This window comes from Filicampus tigris, chromosome 10 (genome assembly GCF_054856515.1).
Source record: "Filicampus tigris isolate MCC_2025a chromosome 10, RoL_Ftig_1.0, whole genome shotgun sequence".
Taxonomy (NCBI): domain Eukaryota; kingdom Metazoa; phylum Chordata; class Actinopteri; order Syngnathiformes; family Syngnathidae; genus Filicampus; species Filicampus tigris.
This window is the reverse complement of record NC_141226.1, coordinates 17,042,845-17,063,788: the sequence shown is the minus strand read 5'-3', so window position 1 is coordinate 17,063,788 and position 20,944 is coordinate 17,042,845. Positions and strand designations below refer to the sequence as shown.

Sequence of the window (20,944 nt, the reverse complement as noted above, 5' to 3'; positions counted from 1 at the left end):
CAAATAAGAATTTGAGCAAGTTATTTGATGTTTAAGTGTAGTTGTAAATTAACATTAATATGTTTTCAACATGTCTACTTTGGCTTCATGTATTTTTATATGATATAATAACAATAATAATAATATAATAATAGTAATAATAATAATAATAATAACAATAATAATTGTCAAGGATTGTCAAATATTTCTCAATATTGCATTAAATTAGTCAAATAATTCTATATTTTATATATTCCCATTTTTCTTTGCAATGAATAAAAGTATTCAGTGACTTACAAAAATGTTCCTTCAAGTTTCGTTGTCCAACAATAATTACTTGAAGAATTTGATCAAATAGAATAGCATAAATAAATTAAAAAAATCATGAACTATTTCAATCGGTGTATAGTGAATTTAAATAGAGTTTCACTTTTGGGATTATACCACAGAGGTAAATTACGTTCGCCATTATCTTCTAATTTATTGAGATGTACCTGTATGATGAGTTTGAGCAAGTTTTACATTTAATACATTTGCATTGAGTTTTTAAAAAAAATGTAATTATAATTATTAATCGAATTATTTGAAAACACATTTAGACTTTAGTACAACCGATTGTGGTTTGTTTTTTTTTAATTCTTTTGCTTGCACTCGCTGAAAACGTTGAAATTATTATTTTTAAATTGAAAATTGGCGCCACCCTTTGGTAGGAATCAATACTACTCGCCTGTAAATGTTAGCTTTTACTCCACAAATATCCATCCATCCTCCATCCATCCATCATCCACTCTGCTTAGCCTCACCAGTAAGTAAATTAATACACAACACTGAATCAAAAAATGGAAATAAAGCCTTTATTTTCTTTCAATCATTTTAAAGTCATTTTAAGTAGCAGTAGTATTTTTACAGCTGGTCAGTACTTTACCAAGTCAGTGTTCAAATGCATAATGCATTTAAATGGAGCTTTTTTTCCCCCCTGCTTAAGAATAAAACACATCAAAAGTCAAGCTAAAACAGTTATCAAAAAATGGCAAGAAGTACAGAAACTATGTTGAACAAGCGTTTTCAAATAAAAGACTGCACTCTTTAAAAAAAGTTATAATAAATTGAGTTGTTATGAATATATTCATTTATGCAAGGCTGTGAATTATAGTAAGCATGAGTTTAAAAAAAACAAAAAACAAACACCAGATCCAAACACTCATCCAAACACAAATTCATATTCAATTCTTAAGCATCCCAAATCCTCATATATGCCAGAAAAAAAACGTTAAAAATGTTAAACTGTAAAATAGTTATTAAAAATCTATATTTCTAGTAATGACAAGTTATTCTTTTAATCTCCTCTGTGCACTAAAATGTTGAATTAATAGTTGGCACTTGTGCTGTTGGAGGAGAAGCTATAAGAGCACACAGACGAATAATCCACACTGCCTCTCCGTGACCCACTTCTGGAGCCAGACCTGGACCCAGACCGAGATCCTGGGTTGGAGACATTGTAAGGGCTGCTGAGTCCCTTTGATGACACCGACGAGGCCTGCAGCATCTTCATACCGTTGCTCTCTTCCACCATGCAGCTATCCATGGCTTCCTTGTAAGAGATCTTCAGCTTGGTCTTGGGACAGGTCAGGTTTTTCGGATAGTTGCGGGTATCCTGAAGTTTCTGTGCCCCTAGGCCATCAAGCCAACCTTTCCGGATGGCCTCCTCAATGGTAATGCGTTTTCCAGTGCCGGGCTCTATCAGGCCTCCAGTCAAGTACTGAAATTCCAGGAACCTCTGCCCGGCCTCGTAAGGTAGCCATGTCTCCTTCACGGCCTCTGCTGCGGACATCTTTCTCTTAGTCTTCACGTCCTCAAAACCAAGGTAAGCTTTCTGTGCGGCCTTCAGCTTATTGGCCATCACTTCATCAATGATACACTGATGGACAGCGTCCTGCAGTGTTAGTCTCTGCCCATTTGCAGGGTTGATAATTCCTCCGGTGCTTGCCTGGGCCTCTAAGAGTCTCTGTGCTGAGATGGTATCCACTATTCCTCTTCTGTGAGCTTCAGGAATGGTTATCTTCTCCAATGTTTCTGTGTCAAATATGGCTCCCACCGGGCTATGGTCATCAAACAGCTCTGGGGGAGAGACTGTAATGGAAATACTGTTGAAGCGTTTACGAACGGTCGGAGAGGACGGTGCAGCCTGGGTTGGACTACTGCAGGTAATCACGTCGTCAGCACTGCTGGCTGTGATTGACATCTCCGTGCCGGTGCTCCTGCTGGAAATGTGATCAGCAAACTGTGTCAAGGTCAATTTTCCAGACCGATACTGATCTAGGGATTTCTGGTCAATAATACCGCGCTCCATGCAGTCCTGAATGTCGTACTGGGTCCCTGTCTTTCTGTCTACTATCACCAAGCGTGTCGAGCCATCTGACCCTTTGATAGTGATTTCTTCCCACTCACACTCCTGTTCTGACAAGTCCAGAAAGGTGTCATAGTCGATTAACTCACGGTGATAGGCCTCTCTCACTGACATCTCCAGATTAGTGTCTGGGTCAACAATCACCACCCGCCTCTTGCGGAGAACATTACTTCGGCTCTCATGTAAAACCTGGGCTTTTTTCTTGTCTTTAAGCGGCAGCAGTACTAGGCCGGTCTTGGCATCCGTGATGCACCTCTCTTTTAGCTGAAGATATGTTAGGTTCTCCTTTGTGTTTGGGTCAAAGAACCCTTTTGTGTCATCCCCTTCATAAGATAGGATATCATTCATCTCCTCATCAAAATATCCTCGTTTATAAGCCACAGCAACATCAATACGATGGCTCTCTTTCGGGTCAATGATCCCACCGCTGGCAATCTGAGCCTCAAGCAGACGGATTCCATGGCCTTTCTCAATAAGATCTTTGTCAATGGCCTGGAAGAGGGAGATGGTCTTTCCTGTGGCAGGGTCGGTGTATCCAGTTACTGCCCTTTCTGCAGATAGCAACTTATTCTTAAATTCTTTCCCTACCAGGCCTCTCATTGTGGCCTCCTCTACTGTCAAGAAGATATTGTTTACTGGGTCAACAATGAAGCCGGATGCCGCTTGAGCTTCAAGAAGCTCTAAGGTGGTTCCCCGCATAAGCAGACCTTCCTGCATCGCCTGATAAATGGGCCATATTCTGTCATTGACCTCATCATAGATCCCTGCAATACAGGTTGATCCGTAGAGGTAAGACCTTAGTTTATCTTCAATATCTTTGCTGGTGAGCTGCCCTTCTCTAAGCTTTTGCAAATCAGTTTCATCAAGCAATTCAGAATTGACAAGCTCTGTTACAGAGACTTGTCCACGGAGCCCTTTTACTGTCATGGGTTTTTCTGCGCCATGAAGCAAGAGTAAACCATGAACAGGTTCCACCATACATTTCCTTCTAAGGTCACTATAGCTTGTCTTTTCTCCCGTTGTTGGATCCAGGTAGCAGGCAGGTCTTCTGTTCAAAGCCCTGTAGAGGTCCTCATCAATAAGTTTGCGATCCAGGGCCAAATCCTTTGGCAGGAACACACTCAGAACGGGGTCCAATATCCCCCCAACAGACTCCTGAGCCTGCAGCAAACGGAGCGCTGTCTCCTTGTCGATTCGGCCTTGTTTGCAAGCCTGGCCCACAGAAAGCAATTTACCCGAGTAAGGATCTTTGAAACCAACACTCGCAGCTTCGGCTTTCACCAAGACATCCCTGTCTTCTGTGTCCACCAGCCCCCTGGAGCAAGCAGTGTCCACGGGCATCTTGTCATTAAAAGCAGGGTCTGTTACGTAGCCTGTTGCAGCTTGAGCCTCTAACAACATAAGTGCACTCTCTGCGCTCAGGAGGTTTTTATTTTTGGCTTCAGTGAACGGCATTTTCCCTTGAGAACCTGTCATCATTCCGGCAATAACGCCCGTACCTTTTAGATTCACTTGGATTTCAACGGCGACCTCGTCCACTGTCTTTTTCCCCTGCAGCAGCAGTTCTAGAGTCGCCTTGCTGATTATACCACAGTCACAAAGCTGGTGGGCTGTGACCTTACGACGCACCCCATCAAATACAAGTTTTGAAGGGTCAATTGTTGCGACCTTCATATCCGTCTGGGTCTGTCTGCTCAACGTGCTCGGCCTTCTCTGCAACCTCTCTATCTCTCTCTGCAGTGCATCTCTCTTGAGAGCCAGCTCTGTCACCTCCTTCTCAGAGCTCAACAACCTGCTCTTGTATCGTTCCTCAACACTTCGAAGCTCTCTCATCAACCTCTCAATCTCATTCTTTAGACTCAACCTATCTTGATCTGTCTTGGACCTGTCCGACTCCCACTGCCTGAGCTGGCTCTCCTTCAGCTCGTACTGGCTCTTCAAAAGGGTGAAATCCTTGAGAGTGGTATTTTTCTCTTCAATTAAGCGCTGCTTGTTGCGAAGCTCAGTCTCCAGGGAGTGTTTGATACGGGCCAGTTCATCTTCAAGGCGCTTCTGACGGTGTTTGTCCTGGTCCAGCAATTTAAGTTTTGAAAGCAAATCATCCCTCTCCAGCAGCACCTCACTGTACTTGCTTTGAGACTCGTGCACCATGATAGATGTCTGTAGAGAAATGAGCAAACACAAGATTAAAACATGCAAAGGCAGGTTGCCCAAAAAAAAAACAAGAAGCTACGTGAGCTGCATGTACAGTGGACTCTCTGAACTCTGAGATTTATTGATTCAACGTAAAATTGTAAGTAAAACATAATAATAAAATAAAATACAGTTCCTTTTACGCGTGTATAAACTTTTACAAGAATATCCAAATACAATTAAGAAAATGAGAACAAAAACTCATCTGAATGCATGTCATGTTTTTTTGATTCATTTCTTTTTAAGTCATTCATTGCCATGGACGTATTTTTTTGTCTTTTCACAGTACAACAATTCAATCCCATCTATTTTTTTCAAACGTTAGGGTAAAAGAGGGTCTGAAAATGTCTGGCAGTGAATGAGTTAATGGAGAATATCGGCGCTATTGGACTTCCGTCGTCCGTTTACAATGCTACAACCGCAAGGAGCAGCAAACATGAGGCCCCCCCTGCATGGAACCGGCCGTCGTCTCTTTCTCCATCCCAGAAGAGATATAGAGAGGCAACGAGAGCTCGTGCTAAAGTAAAGTGAAGCATGAGAGAGGACTAAACGGGAGAGAAGATGTGAACCGGTCCATCTGTATGCGTTATTTGCCAACAGATGAACTAATGTCTGTTCGGAAACTGCATGTTTGTTTATTCTCAAATTTGAGCTCTGGCAGCCACTGCAAGCGACTTCATACATCGATCAACATTCTAGATCATTCTCATTAATTCAATTTCAATTTTTCCTCTAGGGAAAATGAACAAAATGAACAAACTCCTGGAATGGGTTATGGTTGGGTTCAGAGGGTCCACTGTAACAATGTAACCATGCATATGCAATTAGTATACAGTGATAATTTGAGTCGCATTTTGTGGTTGGTTACAGTTAAAAGCACATAATAGCAGCGTAATAGCAGAAATTTCTTAGTACACCATCTCGTCTTTGGTAATGTTACATAAATGCTTTGAGATCAGGCTTAAGACTCCATAATTGTTCATGCAAAAGATGAAAATTAGAGAAAAATTGTGGGATTATGCAGAGACGATCCTTCAGTACAATCAAAAATACCTCAAAGGACTGCTTTTGGAATTTGTCTATTTCGACCATAAGCTTTTCTCTCTCCTTGGTCAGGTCGTTGATGAGAGCCTGGAGCTCCGCTGTCCTCTTGTTGCTACTCTGAAGTTGGACATGCAAGGCTGAAATCTGAGATGCACATTCCCCATCAACAGTGTCCCTGCTAATCCTCAACTCATCCCTCTCCTGCCTAAGGACCCTCAGCTCCTCCTCGAACCTCAGTCTCTCCTTTGCCAGGTTCTGAGCCTGAGTCTTCAGACGTTCTATTTCAATGGTGCATTCGTTGAGGTGGCGGCTTTTGTCATCAATGGTTTTGTACAGACTTTCATTTCGCTGGTTGAACTCCACAATCTGCAGCTGATCCTGGTGGAGCCTCTGTTTCACCGTCTTCAGCTCGGCGATCATGGCTGCCAGTTCATCTTTGGTGAGTTTGTGCTCCCTGAGGCTCTTATCCAGAGCCTCCTGAAGAGCTCTGAGATCCTGCCCGTACTTCCTTTCGGTGTTTGAAGCCTCGACCTGAATCGACTTGAGGCTAGTGATCGTAGTGGTGTACTCTTTGCATGTTTGAGTCACCCTCTCTAGCTCCGACTCCAGCCTCTTTCTGCGTGTGAACTCCTCTTGGGTTGCCTTCTTTTGCTTCTCCACCTCAGCTCCCATGGCATCCAAAGAGCTTTGCAGTTCCCGGATACGGCTCTGAAGCCTCGCGGCACTTTGCTCGGCCTTGTTCCGGTCCATGGTCTGCTTCTCCAGCTCCACTCGGGTGATGTGAATATCCTTCTCAGACAATTTAAGCTTGTTAATTGTCTGCAGAGAGGAGGCGTTGTTCGCCTTTAGCTCTGCCTCCGATTGTTGCAGGTGATTGATTTCCAATTCCAAGGCCCTCCGCTTCTTCCGTTCTTCTTCTAGATCATGTGTAAGCATAGTGATGTGCCGGCCTTTTTCTTGAATATTTTTATTCGCCTCCTTTAGTTTGAGCTCATCGTCATCTCTCTGCTGCGTGAACTTTCTGATTTGCACCTCCAGCTCACTCCGCATCCTTGTCTCTTTGGTCAACGATGTCCTCTGCTGGTTAGTCTCCAACTCCGCTCTGTTTTTTTGCTCTTCGGCGTGGGCAATGGAGAGTTTGAGTCTACGGAGCTCATCTTCGAGATCTCTCTTCTCTCCGGTGAGCTGATCGAACTGCCGCCTCAGCTCGGCTGAGTCCTCTTCCTTCTGCTGCGACGCTTTCAGGACAGTGGTCTTGGTGACGTGGATCTGGGTCTCGTACGTTTGCTTAAGTTGATTGATCTCCTGGGTGCACTGTGTTCTTACCTTTGAAATATCTGACTCGGCATTGCGGCGACGTGTCGCCTCCTCCTCCAGAAGTATCTTCAGCCTCTCAAGCTCACGTTCCTTGTCCTTGACAGTCTTTTCCAAGTCAATCTTGAGCCAGTTAAGCTCATCCAGCTCCTTCTGCCTGCGGCGAACAGCCGCCTCGTATTCTTCTTGCTGGCTGGTGTAGCGCTCTTCGGCCAGCCGTTTTTTCCTCTTTTCTTCCTCCAGTTGGTACTTAAGGCGGTTGAGTTGGTCAGTCAGCTCTTGAATCTGGCTTTGGGTACTGTCCAGGCTCTCCTTGGCAGCAGATACTTGAATGGATGTGGTTCTCTTCACTTCCTCCAGAGAAATGAGCTGGTCCTTTGACTGGCTGAGATCCAGCTTGAGGCGGGCCAAGGCATCTTCCAGAGACTTATTTTTCCCGCCAGAATCCCCAAGCTGTTCCTTGAGGCGCCTAATTTCCTCCTCCAACAGCTCAATCTTGGTGTTCCTAATCTGAACATAGAAAAGGATTTTAGATTGCTTTGATGATTTACCTTCCGTTGAACATACTAAATAGCACGGAAAGTTACCTTCAGTTCTTCCATGTTCTTCAGCAACTCCCCGAGAAACTTGTAGTAGTCACCTGAGCGAGTGAGAAGCTCGATGTAGTGGGACTGGAGGTCAGACGCCTGATGGGAGGCAGAAGTCCAGAATTAACGTTCCAGTAGTAATAAACTAGACACCTATTTTCAGGTTCTTAAGCCAGATTTATGACACAACTATTGTGTGGGATTTCATCATTTTATGGAAGTGTACTTAATGAAGCGACCAGTGAGTGTAGTGACTTAACAACTATAAAAACATTCATACCTCTTGTCTAATAAGAGTAGCGGGGGACTTCAGCATGGTTCTCTTGATTGGAATATTAAGGAGCGTTTCCAGGCCGGAACTGTAGGAAGCCAGCTGCAACTCATAGTCCTGAAAACACAACATACAGTCAGAAGAGGAGGGGACGATTATTTATTTAGTAGCATGGGCGCGTGTGGTAGCCTACCAATATGTTTTTGTTTTTAAGCGCACACATTTGAAGCCCGACCAACCTTAATGGAAGCAGCGCAGGTGTCTGCAACTTTGTGGACATCCTCAACCTTTTCCTTCTTTCCTTTAATTTCGCCGTGAAGTATCTATGTAGGAGTTGTTAGTTAAATTAAACTTTCGCATTTTGGGTACTGTATATGTAAACAAGGAAGCAGGGGTGGAAACATGCCTTCTGCTGGTTGAGGTAGTCCAAGACCATCTGGATGTTAGTGAGCTTAACATTCTGTAGGCCGTCCTGGCGCTTCCGGGCATTGTTTATCCACTGATCCATGGAAGTGCTGCTCTGCTGGTAATTTTTCAGCTGCTTTTCATGCTTCTCCAGGTCCCACAATCTGAAAGAGGAAAGCGTGGGAGGAGGAAGGATGAAGGGATATTTTTGAGTCTCGTTACAAGACAAACAAGAACAAACTGCAGAGGTGTACTAACCGGGTGTCAATTTGGGTTTGGATGCGGCGCCAACGGTCAGACAGTTGACCCACCAGTTCTGCATATTTGGACAAGTCCACGTCGCACCTGTGGAAGGACTCTGAGACTTGACCGTTCCACTGAACTGCTTTGGCCAGCTCCGACTCCATCGCGGTCAGCAAATCTTTTTTGTGGTCTAGCTCGATCTTCATTTGCTTTAGGAGACAATAAAGGGTGGAGCAAAAAAAAAAGAAAAAAAAACTGACGTCATTTGAAATATCATTATCTGAGTAACTACATGACATAGGCAAACAAAATTCATGTTTGAAAAAAATCCAACAGAATATTCAAAAAGATACATGTTTTATAACTAATTTCACAACGCTTCACTAATATTCAATATGCAAACCACCTGTGACACAGCACACATTTTCCTTTTTGCCTTCCTCTTAGAATTTATTGGGCTATGTCCAATTCTGCTTTCCAGATGGTGCATTTTTATTAGAATTCCTCCTGCTCCTGTTTGGCTGTTGTAGCACGTTCGATGTAACAAAGTGCCATTACATTGCTAGTGAATAGTAGGCATAGTGAACGATTAATTGATTGTTAAGAATTATGTTCGTTGTGTGAAATTGATTGTTGATTAACCGGTCTTGGAGCAATGGAGCCAAAATGAGGCATGTGCCAGCAGAGGGCTAAAGGAAAAAGCTATTATTGTTTCATACTAACTTGTGTTTTAGACGAGTGTTGTATTTTATTGCTCATCGTGTAATACTTAATTTTATATAGTTCTTGTAACGCTGCAAGGTGAGCTTGTGTGACAGGCAAACCTGTGTAGCAATCTGTTGTCATTCATACAACTTTGTGTTGAACTAAACAGGTCCGGATTCCCTACTGAGTAAATAAAAACAAGCTCATAGTGCTGTATTTACATTTTGTGACATTTTTTTGTTTAGTGGTGTGCCGTGAGATTTTTCAAATGCAAAATATGTGCCTTGACTCAATCAAAGGATGGGAAACACTGATCTAGACTACATGAAAGCTGAGCTACAGTATATCCACTTTATGACAGCATTATTCTGCTCAGTAAGATTCACGGTGAGGCCCCTTCAAAAAACAATAACAAATATCGTACTAATTGAGCGTTCATTTTCTCCTATAGTCAATGAATGACAGGAAATCAAAATGTGTAAAAACCTTCAGAGTGCTCTGGTAGTTGTCCAGCTCTCGCGGGTCCAGGGAGGTAGTTTCTTTTTCCGTTAGGCGGGCCTCGTGGACTTTGACAACGTCTTCAACCTGCAGAAGAGTCTCGAGCAAGGACTTCAGCGCAGAAAGTCTGTTGGCAATCATGTGACGTTTAAACAGGATTGAAGTGAATGTGTACTTTTTGTTGTGTTTGTTGTTGTATTTCTTTTCCAGAACGAAAGCGTACCTCTGGATATAAGCTGAGTAGAGACCCTGCAGACCCCCCAGTTTCTGGCTGATGATTTCCAGCTCTGAGCGCAGGAACTTAGCTTGCTCTGAGTCAGGAGGGATCCCTTCGAGCTGCTTTAGAATCTTCTCTCTTAGGCGCAGGTATTCGTCGTGAATGTAGTCCAGATCTTGGTGGACAGTCTGGACATCAACATTGTACGACACATTAAATCGAGCATTGCCGTGGAGCTTAGAGCCGCAGAGCACAACTCAAGAATGGCCGTCAGGCAATTGCACGGAACATATAGACAAACAAGCGTTCACATTTGCACTCACAACTGTGGACATGTTAAGAGTCTGTAGCCTATGGCTGGCACACGATAGCAGGAAAGCACTCGTTTTGTCTAAATGAAAGTCCTCAACTCAATTCATCATAGTTCCTTGCCACTGAGGTGGCGTCAAAGCACTACCATTGTCTAAATTAAGCTCCTCAACTCACTTGGACAAAGTTCCTTGGCATCAAGATGCCATAACTTGAGGGCTAAGCAAAGCTTAGTGTGAGCACAAAACTCAGCGAATAGGGGAATTTGCAAATGCCCAAACATGAATATGTGTTTATTTACTGTACCGTATATATAATTGGAATATCGGTACAAATGTTCTGCCATTTCCTGGGAAAAGCCACACAAGCACAAGGAGAACATACAAACTCCATAGAGGAGGGCCGGACCCGAGATCCAAACCAAAACTGTGAGGCAAAAATGCTCAGCACATGGCTACTGCGCTGCTCCAGCATCTTCAAGTTCTTGTCATTTACTTACAAAGTGATAAGTGCCATACCTGCAGTTTTTCAATGTGCACTAAGCACTCTTGGAGGCTGTTTTCCCCCAAGCAAATGTGCAGATGGCCGGTAAGTCCGGACTCGGCCAGCTCCAGCCTCCGCCGGAGCTCCTGCAGACTGCTGAGCAGTGTGATGCTGAGGGCCTGGATTTTGGGAGGCGCAGGTTTGGCCTCCTGTTTGGTATCTTCCTCTTCAAATGCAAAAAAAAAAAAGAAAGAAAATAAATCACTTGGTAGTTGAAAGCAAATCAAGCACTAGGTCAATGATGGAGAACCAGACAACTCACTGTAGCCGGTCAGCTGGATAACCAGAGTATCATAATGGTTCTGGGCTTTATCAAAGTGGCTCTGGATGGCGACTTTATCCTCTTCCCCGAAAAGGTCACAACCTTGACTGGTGCGCAGGAACTCTTGATAATGGGTCTCCAGTCTTTTGATGATGCTGCGGTACTCCTCGGGACGCATTTTCGATATCTACCATGCAAACGACCACACAGGAGTTGAGCACAATCTGGCTAATTATTCGAGTGGAGTCAAAGAGGTTGTAGTGTAATACGTTACCATGGAGAATGTGAGAGAGTTGATGTAGTTGATGTCTTTCAGGCAGTACTGCCACGAGATGAGGCTCTTGATGTTAATATACAGCTGATTCCAGATGGCCAGGATGGCCTCATAATATTGCTCATTCCTGGGGAACAAGCAAGTTTGAAGCATAAGCACAGACACGACAATTCCAAAGCAGGAAACGCGCGCTTTTAAAGCGGAAGGCAAGTCCGATTTTTTTTTTTTTTTCAATCATATGTTCTGTGCTCTCAGGGGGCTGCCTTTTTGCCTTGTACTGACTGACACCTGCTGGCGACTGAAATGTGATGTCACACTGCCTACGGGCTCAGCTTGCCAACGTCACAAGCTCACATGTTTTCTGTGTTTGGTCATGTGACGTATTGTTTGGATGGTAAGAACTGTATGTTTCATTGTGTATTTGTTCGATACTCCTCTTACTTGTTGGCGAGGCCGATGCTGAGGGGGTTTGGCGGGGGGATCAGCAGACACACGGAGGGAATCAACATGTCCAGACCTCCTGGTCCAGTCACGAGCCACTTGCTGCGCTGTGTGTTGTCTTTCAGTATGCCCTCATTCCCTTTGAGGATCCCTTTCTAAAAGAAAAAACATGAAAACCCCAAAAATAATTTACAACAAACCACATCGAGTCACACCTCAAATTAAAGGTCTCGATGAGGGCTTTCCACATTATTCTGTCATACAATTCCATAATGACGGAAATACTCGTCATTTTCTGCACTCAATATTTAGTGATTGTGTCGAATGGAATTGTGTTGAACAGTCACTTAAGTGATCAAATATAGTTCATTGCTCTTTGAGGACCCACCTGGTCCTGCTTGAAGTCACACAATGCCTGGACCATGATGGGGTTGTTGGTTGCCGTCGGCTCCTCTGGGTTACGCGGTTTCAGCCTCACAATAGTCTTGGACTTGTTGACCAGACTTTGAACCTGTCTCTTATTCTCCATGATGCGCTCCTTCTCTTTCTGTAGACAGGGAAAAGTGCATTCAGTTCACCAAAACAATACAAATGAAACACACAAAAACGAGAGACTCAGATATTCAAAATCAATTTGTTTTAACGTGGAATTTGTCCTATAGATTGTAGGGAATTCCACATTAGCATATGAGTACCTCCAGGTGTTTCAGGAGCTCCACAAGGTTTTCCAGTGGGGTGTTCTTGTTGCACGTGAACTTGGTCTGGATGTTGTCACGGTCCTTTTTAAGCTTCTCGTAGGTCTCATTTGCCTCCTTGAAAAACTAAGCAGGAGATTTAAAAAAAAAAAAAAAAAAAATACGAATGGTCAGGTTTCGCCATATATACGATGAACCGAATCAGGGACTATTTCAAGGCAGCACTAATGAGCACTTACTTGGCTGTAGGCTGCATTCTCTTTCAAGTGAATGTGAATGCACTTGGTGATCTGGAGAAGCCAACTCCACTGGGTCTGTAAGGTGTCCATGTAGGCCTGAGGGCATAGACATACATAAATCATCTATCGACAGGATCCAGCATGGCATACACTGACAACAGACAAAATGACAATTGCTATGCATATTTTGTACCCCAATTAAATAAAACACGTCATACTCTTGTCATATGCGCTGCAATGCTCTTTACTCGGCAGTGCCCCACTACCCCACACATTAAAGAAAGTACAGAGAGACCCGTAAAACTGAAAAACTCACTTCAATCTTATCCGAGGCTGGATGGTTGTTGCTCAGGAGGCCGTCCGCTTTCACCTTGAGCTTGTTCAGCTCCTTCTCCTTCTCCTCCAGATCTTTCATCAGCCTCTGCGTGAAGAAGAGGATGAAGGTGAAATACGCCAATGGTCCACCAAGGAGGGGAAGCAGGAAGAGCGCAAGCTTACAGAGTAGCTCTCTTGCTTCTTGGGGATGTAATGCTCAATGTTTTTGTCCCCCCAGTCGAAGACCAGCTCCTCCTCCTCCTTCTCGTTCACCCACATGATCGCACGGGAGATTTCCTCAATGATGCTTTGCAGCTCACGCAGTTGATTCACACGGTTGTGTGACATTTTCTGTGATTAAACGCACAGTAAATCAATTTAATTAATTAAAAAAAAGTCCTAGCGCCTTGCTTTAAAAAAAAAAAAAAAAAATTTCTACCTGCAGACTGTCCCATTCTTGTTCCATGATGTAAAGGTTGGACTTGTCACCCCTCATTCCCTAAAGACAAGTCCTTTTTCATTGACTTTTTATTGTTACACATGACCTCAGTTAAGAGGAGCTTCAAAAGACACACACACAAAAGGACACAGTAGAGTGAAGTGGAGGAGAAGCTACGAACCAGCTCGTCCCGGGCACGGTCTACTTCCTGGCTCCTTTGAATAGTGCTGTGGAATTTGTTGTGGCTCATGATTTGTTTCTCAATGGTGGCCGAGTCGTCCCCCCATGGTGCCGTCTGAATCATGCGCTGCAAGTTTAAGAATAAATATATATTTTTTTTCCAACGTAATATATGAAACGTTTTTTTTCAAACAAAACCCAACATACAGTGAATTTGGAAGTCATATTTTAAAGGATATGATTATGTCCACCAACCCACTCTTATCCCAACCCAAAGGTCATATAACCACACACACACGCACACCCCCACACACATGGTTGTCAACAAATTAGGGAGAAAGGGGGGGAGGGAATTGCATATCAAAACCGATAACTAATTGTAATAACAAATGAAAGAAAAATAAATAAAGATAACTAAAACAAATGTTGCATATTATTCTTCTTCCAAGTCAAAAGGAATATTCAACCGCTCAATATATTGAATGTATCTATATGTCATGAAATGTTTTTACAGAGCCATGGATTGAGGTCTGTAGCATTCTCCTCTTTGTCCTCTAGGTGGCAAACTATGCCCATCTAATGTCCAGTTACAAGCAGGAAACTATTCCAACTATGCCCCTCTTTGTTCGGCTCTGGTCTTTTGATAAGAACAACCTCTGCCTGTCCCTGCACTTTACTCCCATTTTTTTTCACTCTCTCTTCTCTTTCGAGTCTTTGTTCACACGCCACTCCCTTCTTCCATGCTTACTGGGCTGAAGCCACACATGACGGCCTCTTTCACCAGCACCACTAAAATTTAGAGTAAAAAGCAGTCAGATCACATCAGGTGTTATGTTAACAACCGGCATTATGGAGGTGAGGTTTTGACGGCGGAGTTTAGAGCGGTCAGGGGGGCGTTTTCCCATAAGCATGTCGACCTGCCCCGTCCTTACAACATCTGTCTGATAAGTGTCAGAATTCACACCCGGTTACTGTTCTTTTTCGGCCTCCCCCTCCGTACACGTAGCTTCGCTCCCTCCAAACTGACCCGCCATATTCCCCTTCCCACGTCAATGTTTCACTCCTCGGCCCGGTTCACCGGCGGATCAGGTTTTGGCAGTGTGTCAAGATGGTTTCAGTTACCATCAGGTCAGAGGGAGCGATAGGGAGAGTGCACACCCCGCTTCTCCACCTCCTAGGCTTGTGCATGCAATTATCCACGCAGCTTGAGCAACTTTGAATGTGACCGACGTGTTGCAACAACGCCACGTTAAATGTTGTGCACTCCTTTTAACATCTTATAGTGCACGCCCTCACCACATACCCACAAAAAAGTAAAAAATAAATAAAAATTGAAAAAAAACCCCAATAATGTTTAATCATACAAACATGATCACAGCACATCACCAAATTAAATGATACCACATCATACAATTTGTTGCCTATTATTTTTGTTTTAGGGTTAGGGTTACTTTTACTCTGCTGTCTGTTGCCTGGTTGGCATTGCAAATGAGTATCTGTTGTCAATTATCTGGAGAAAATAAAGGGTTAAATAAATCAAATAAATATGAAATTATATGTATTTTTAAAAGTCTACCACAAGCTTGGCACTCATAGCTAGATCTTGTTGTGCTAGGAGAGTAGAAGTGTACAGGCTAACTGGAATTTGCTGATGTTGTTTTTTTTTTAAATTTAATAGTTAATTTTGAATTAAAATGTGTTCGTACTGGTCCCTCTACTTATTTATTCATTCATATATTTTTTCTCACCTTTCCCGGGCAAGTGCTGGGGGTGTTGACAGCCCTTTCGTTTGTGTTTAATGGTTAATTAACACTGTTGCAAAATTGAAAGTTAGCCTAGCGTGGATGTAGAACAACTCATCGTCCCGTAAGTGGCATCATGTTCTTCTTCTATAGTTTAGAGTGGTGCATCAACAGCGCCTCTAGTGGTCGCAATTACATAGGGCACTATGTTTTCAATCACTAATGAACAATTCCGAACAGTCGACCATTATCTGTACATGAACTCTTTCAGTGCCAGCCATTTGCAAAATAAGAGAACCTATTGAGTGCCAACCAATTTAGAGAATTCAAGGCTTACACAATATAGTGTTTGATGACTATGTAAACACAGAAAAAAATATATTTACAAATATACAAATTTACCAATAGTAGTTGTAGTAGTATTTAGTAGTGTGTGCGTGCATGGTGCAATGCATTTGTGTGTGTGTGTATAAATGTGTCACGCTTCTACTTCTAAATTTGAGTTCTCTCCTTTTGTCTCTTTTGTTTGTTGTTCTTTTCTTTTTTTTTACTTTACCATCTTATTGATCAAACTAGAGTTGGCCAAGATTTTTCTTCACCATTTCCCATTAAAAAAATATAGTGGACGACAATTGCTTGAGATTCTTAAGATTCCCGTTGATGACATTTCACGTCAATGGCGTTCACATAGTTAAAGAGGAACTAATACTTCATTTCCAAAAGTTTGCATTCCAAACATCTAAAAACCTATTGATGTCTTACCTTCTGCTGACTAATCCAGGCCATGGCGTCTTTAAAGAGCCTTCCTCCTTCGGCGGCGCCCAAACTGCCGGCCGTATTCCGTTTGATGGTCATGGTGCTCATTAGTTGCTGTTGGATACCGCCATACATGTGCTCCAGCTGGTTTACACTGTCAATTTAAAATAAAAGGAATGACGCAGAATGTCCAAATTGGTGCCCATAGAAGTTTTCTTGTTTTGTCTTACCTGGCGAACACGTCGTTAGATATGCGCATCTGCTGCAGGTCCATGCCGTACGTCCTCAACAGCTCCATATGGTCCGCCGCCATCATCAGCATCTTCTCGGCCTCTGCGGGTGGGCCGCCCTGGCACGACAGCAGCAATGAATAAATGCGAGTCGCATTCTCCGCTTTTGCCACTACTATCCTCATCAGATTGGTACGTCAGCAAGTCATTTTATCCGTGTTGTGCAGTCAACAACTAACCACTCATCTACTTTGTGCTTTATTTCTAGCAGTTGAGGCACTAATGTCGAGGAGAGTACTTACGGTCTGCAGGATCATCTTTGCTCTTTGCAGGTACTCATGACTCATAGCTTTCAGTTGCATTACTTTCTCCTGAATGTCCTCCACACTGTAATGCGAGAAAGCAATAAATATTCCCATCTTGACAGGACAGATTTCATTAAGATGGCTCGCAAGACAAATTGCAATAGCTTTCACTTTATGAGGTTATTGAGCGATTAATCCGTGTCATTGTTTCCTAACCTTTATTGAGCAGAGACCTATTTTTACATTCGGAAAAAACTGACAGTACACCGCACAAAAATCATAAAAAGTGGGGAAACTTATGTATAGCACACGTACACTTATTTCCCATAGGAAACGATGTAAAGGCTCAAACCATTGAAAGAAAAATCGGTACAAAATAGTATTAAAGTATTATTAACTATACAAAAAAGTACCATGTGCATAACATTTTAACCTTCATACATTTATTTTAGGCTTTTTTTTTTTTTTTTTACTACAAATAGTACCACTTTGGATGTTTCACTGTATAAATAAAAATAATACAATACAAATAAACAGTGTTATCATCTCTATCAAGAACTAAAAAGAATTAACTGTGAATAAGGGAATGCATTTGCTAAATTTCATGAAATCTTGGGATTAAGAAAAAAAATTGTACTGAACAACCGGTTCGAGTGTCATATCAGGTTCTATGGTTATCATCACAAGTGTCAAAATAATGAGAGTTTGAAGCTTTGATTGACTTTTTCAATGTATGAATAAAAATATATCTAGAGAGAATAAAATTGTTGATAAAACGCTTCGTTAATAAAACATGAATACGCAGTAGACTACAGTTTTTAATCGTCCAAAGGTCTGAGTGAGATAACCCAAGAGCGGAATTAGGGAGGGGCGTTCCAAGCATTTCCTCTGTTATGGTCAGAACCTTGAGCAAGAGGATTTCATGGAATCAAGATTACCGCATAGTCATTACGATAATTATTTTTTTTTTACACGCTGATTCAGCACACTTCCCACGGGCACGGGGACTATTCTTTTTTTTAATATATACATATATAAATTACTATACTACTACGTCTGCTCTAGATTGTAATTGGAATAGTCTTATATAGCAGTGATAGCATTTAAAAATAAATGTGCCTTGGACTGAGTATGCTTGATAGAGTTTGAGCCAAAGCAGCAGGTGATTCTGGAGGAACTTACCTTATCACTCCACCTCCACCTCCACCTCCGCCGCCGCCGCCGCCAGCTCCCATGCTAACTTGCATTTTGCGTCCGCCGGTGCCTCCTCCGCCGTGCATGGAGGACCTGGAGTAGGTGGTCTTGTACGTGTAGCCGCCGTCCGCCATCTGGTAGTCCCCTCCTTGGAAGCCGTTCCCAGACACGAAAACGTCGTTTCTCGTGTAGCTTGACGACGACAAGTCCGGCCGGGAATTACTCCGCTGGCCCATAGACGCCAGTCTGGACGTGGAGCCGCCGAACATGCTCATCTCGGCACGGGGGGGGGGTCAATTTTTTGGGGGGGTAAAAAAAAAATCAGCCAGAGAATTTTGGTGTTTTTCGGACTGACCGTGCGCCCTTTTGCCCCCTGTGGCCGTCTCCTGGTGCGCTGAGTTTGGTCTGCTGTGAATAGGCGGAAGCTGCGCGCTTTTGGATCGCAAAGAAACCACACCTTTGACTGTGTGTGTGTGCGTGCGTGTTTGCGAAACACTCCTCACTCTTGCTTTCTCGCTGACAGGAAGAGGACTGAACTCACATTTCTACTGAATGGCTGACTGCACGTCCAAAACTTTGTAAAGTTAAGGATTTGCAAGTGGGCACTCCTTTTAGTTCACAAAATGCACGTTTGAATATGTTCAAAACATTTTTATCAAATCTTTTTTTTTTTTCAAATCAGAGGTGACAAAATAACTCACACTATAAGTAGGATTTAGGACACCTTTAACTATACTTGTGAGAAGAAAAGCGGTGAAGTAGGGAAATTAATTTAAATACTTCTTAGACTGAATGTGGAAGCGAATTGCATTTAAAAACTCTTTTTTTCTGGTCTTTTTTTTTGGTGCTTTGTGTTTTTTCTCTTTGTTTTTATGTTTGTTTGTTTTTAGTTTCGGTTCTTTTTAGTAATTTATTTTCTTTTTATAGTTTTCTGAAAAACGGGGGGAATTGGAATAATTGTAAAAAAAAATAACACAAATAAAATAAACATACAAAATAATAAACAAAAAATACTAGAAAAACAGGAAACAAAAAAAATTCCAAAAAACAAACCCCATCAATAAATTACACAGAAAATGTTTTTTTTTCCCCTAGTGAATGCTACATGCTTCCCTAGAAATGTACTTATGACTTGTTAGTACACAAAGTAGTTTTCCCCTTTTATTACCTTGCATAGTGCTTGTACTGACAAGAAGGCACATCACTAATCAGACGTTTGCTGCAAGTTAAATTCGAGAGAACAAAAAATAACAACATAAATACTAAATCAGATCAAGCTAACCAAAATTCCCTTACCTGTTTGTGTTTTTCAGAGTTTGTGAATCATTCTTGGAGCCAACAAAATAAAGCAAATTTCTTGAAGAGGGCCATGTAAATGTAATATCCTGCTACTCCAAAACTGTTGCGTCATCGTCACTAATACTCCCTGCATGCTCCTCTGTTTTACTGATTTTCCCTCGGCAACAAAATGACAAGAAATCTTGCAAACGTGTTGTGCACTATAATGTACTGAAAAACATGATTAATAAAAAATGGACTCGTACCAATACTACCGATGCATTAATGCTTTTTCTATTCTGCTTTTTTTCACTGACACAAAGAGGAAAATAATGATGAAAACCATAGAACAAGGAATTGAACTTTGGAATTTGACTTAGGAACAGGTCTCAGAATTAAGAGGGTTCTTTGTCTTTTTATTGCACTAAATGCATATTTTAACACATTTGAAAACGTTTGTGCATTTGTTTGTTTTTCACTTGGTTGGAGAGCTCCAAAAGTCATGATGATTTATTTCTGAGTTTTATACGTCATGTAGAGTTCATGCAAACCCAAATTTCCTGTGTGGTAACTTTTCCATTGACGCCAATTAAAAGAAGCAGCAGCAGCAGTGCAGGAAAAAAAACAAAAAACGATAGTGGTTGTTGTATAAAGTATGTGTCATCATTCAACATTCTTGAGGCCGCGAGGAGGTCCATTTGAGAAAGTGGAGGCTGTTAAAAAGCCAGTGACACTTGCGAGCAGCCCTTCCCTTACGTCTGGCTGTGCGCTCTCACGCTGCCTAATTGCACCGTTTGCATGCAGCCACATGCAGGTAGGCGTGGTGGCCCCAGTGGAAGCCAGTGAGGAGTGTAAGGGTGGGTCTACATGCATGCAACTAAAAGTGTAACCAATTTCTGCACACGTTTGCGTGTATAAACATGAGCATGCATGCATAGTACGAGGGGCTGCCTGGGACGTGATTCAAAATGACCTCACACACACCTGAAATCCTCTCACAACTGAAATGCCGTCATACTAGCGTTACTAGGGAATTTAGGTGCACCCATGACTATATTAAACATTATTGTTGTATTATTATTGTTGAAAAATCTAAATCAGCGCAAAAAAATGATGTCGAAAAGTTTACTTGCATCTGTGATTGCGCATGAGAGCGTTTTAGGCCCCTCCTGTCCCCATAAAATGTCTGCAGTGACGGCAACAGACAATGTGCCCTGTGGCTTTACAATTGCTGATCTACTGCAAACGGCAGCGTCCCGTCGTAAACGTGTGGGAAAGAAAAGAAGGGAGGCCTGGCCATGCATACGAAGTCAACTCAGACTGTACGTTCTCAGCAAAAACCAACACCCGGAGGTGGAATTCTGCCCTCCCCTTCCTCCAACGTGTGTGTAGTGCGTGTATGTATTTCGTCTCAGCTCCGGCGTAATCTCCATTTCCAAATAAATGATGACAGTCTGTTATAAACCACCATTTCTGGAAAGGCCAGTCTGAACACACCCACCGGCCGGGACACACCCAACATTTTTTTCCACTCTGAGCTCAGGTGTTTTTTTTTTTTTTTTTTTAATGCTTCAAAATAAACTTGACTGAACTCGTATGAGAACTCCGGCAAACATGAAATGAACAACAGCAGCGAGGCCAGTGAACTTTGCTGCATTTTTCAGCATTTGTGTTGCCAGGAATTGAAGTGTACATCACGAAATTCCCATGTAAAGTCTCACTAGTGAAAGCTGAACCTCCCACAGCATGATTCTTTTTCCGTGCATGGTAAGAATCTGTTTCATAGGACAGAAGATAACGACATTATTCATGAATTTAAGGTAGTAAGTGGGGAAAAAAGCTCCAAGATGGTATTGGTGGGAGTAAATATTTAACACGG

The 20,944-nt window shown here is 42.5% G+C and overlaps 1 protein-coding gene across 2 annotated transcripts; it reads right to left on the bottom strand.

Moving 5' to 3' along the window:
* Positions 1–819: 819 nt before the first annotated feature.
* dspa (desmoplakin a) lies at positions 820–18,198 on the bottom strand. 2 transcript variants are annotated; one of them, XM_086043862.1, is made up of 24 exons: positions 17,776–18,198; positions 16,591–16,675; positions 16,289–16,407; positions 16,065–16,212; positions 13,562–13,687; positions 13,381–13,440; positions 13,125–13,292; positions 12,943–13,047; positions 12,627–12,722; positions 12,388–12,513; positions 12,081–12,239; positions 11,693–11,847; positions 11,252–11,378; positions 10,978–11,164; positions 10,691–10,881; positions 9,870–10,051; positions 9,635–9,773; positions 8,459–8,652; positions 8,202–8,364; positions 8,035–8,118; positions 7,805–7,912; positions 7,525–7,623; positions 5,633–7,447; positions 820–4,546 (listed from the first exon to the last, which is right to left on the bottom strand). In XM_086043862.1, the coding sequence occupies exons 1-24, from the start codon at positions 18,060–18,062 to the stop codon at positions 1,346–1,348; spliced, it is 8,124 nt and encodes a 2,707-aa protein (XP_085899988.1). In that variant the 5' UTR covers positions 18,063–18,198; the 3' UTR covers positions 820–1,345. The 2 variants fall into 2 exon arrangements, with proteins under 2 accessions (XP_085899988.1, XP_085899989.1); XM_086043863.1 differs by having other exon boundaries at positions 6,950–7,447; positions 17,776–18,197.
* Between the last annotated feature and the right edge of the window lie 2,746 nt (positions 18,199–20,944).

Bases quoted from the DNA above. Each gene is read 5' to 3' on its own strand.
- dspa (XM_086043862.1), bottom strand. From the start codon at position 18,062: ATGAGCATGTTCGGCGGCTCCACGTCCAGACTGGCGTCTATGGGCCAG. The intron at 16,213-16,288 runs GTAAGACAAAAC...TTAAATTGACAG, and splicing joins TCTAACGACGTGTTCGCCAG to TGTAAACCAGCTGGAGCACA. The intron at 11,165-11,251 runs GTAACGTATTAC...TTTGCATGGTAG, and splicing joins ACTCTCTCACATTCTCCATG to ATATCGAAAATGCGTCCCGA.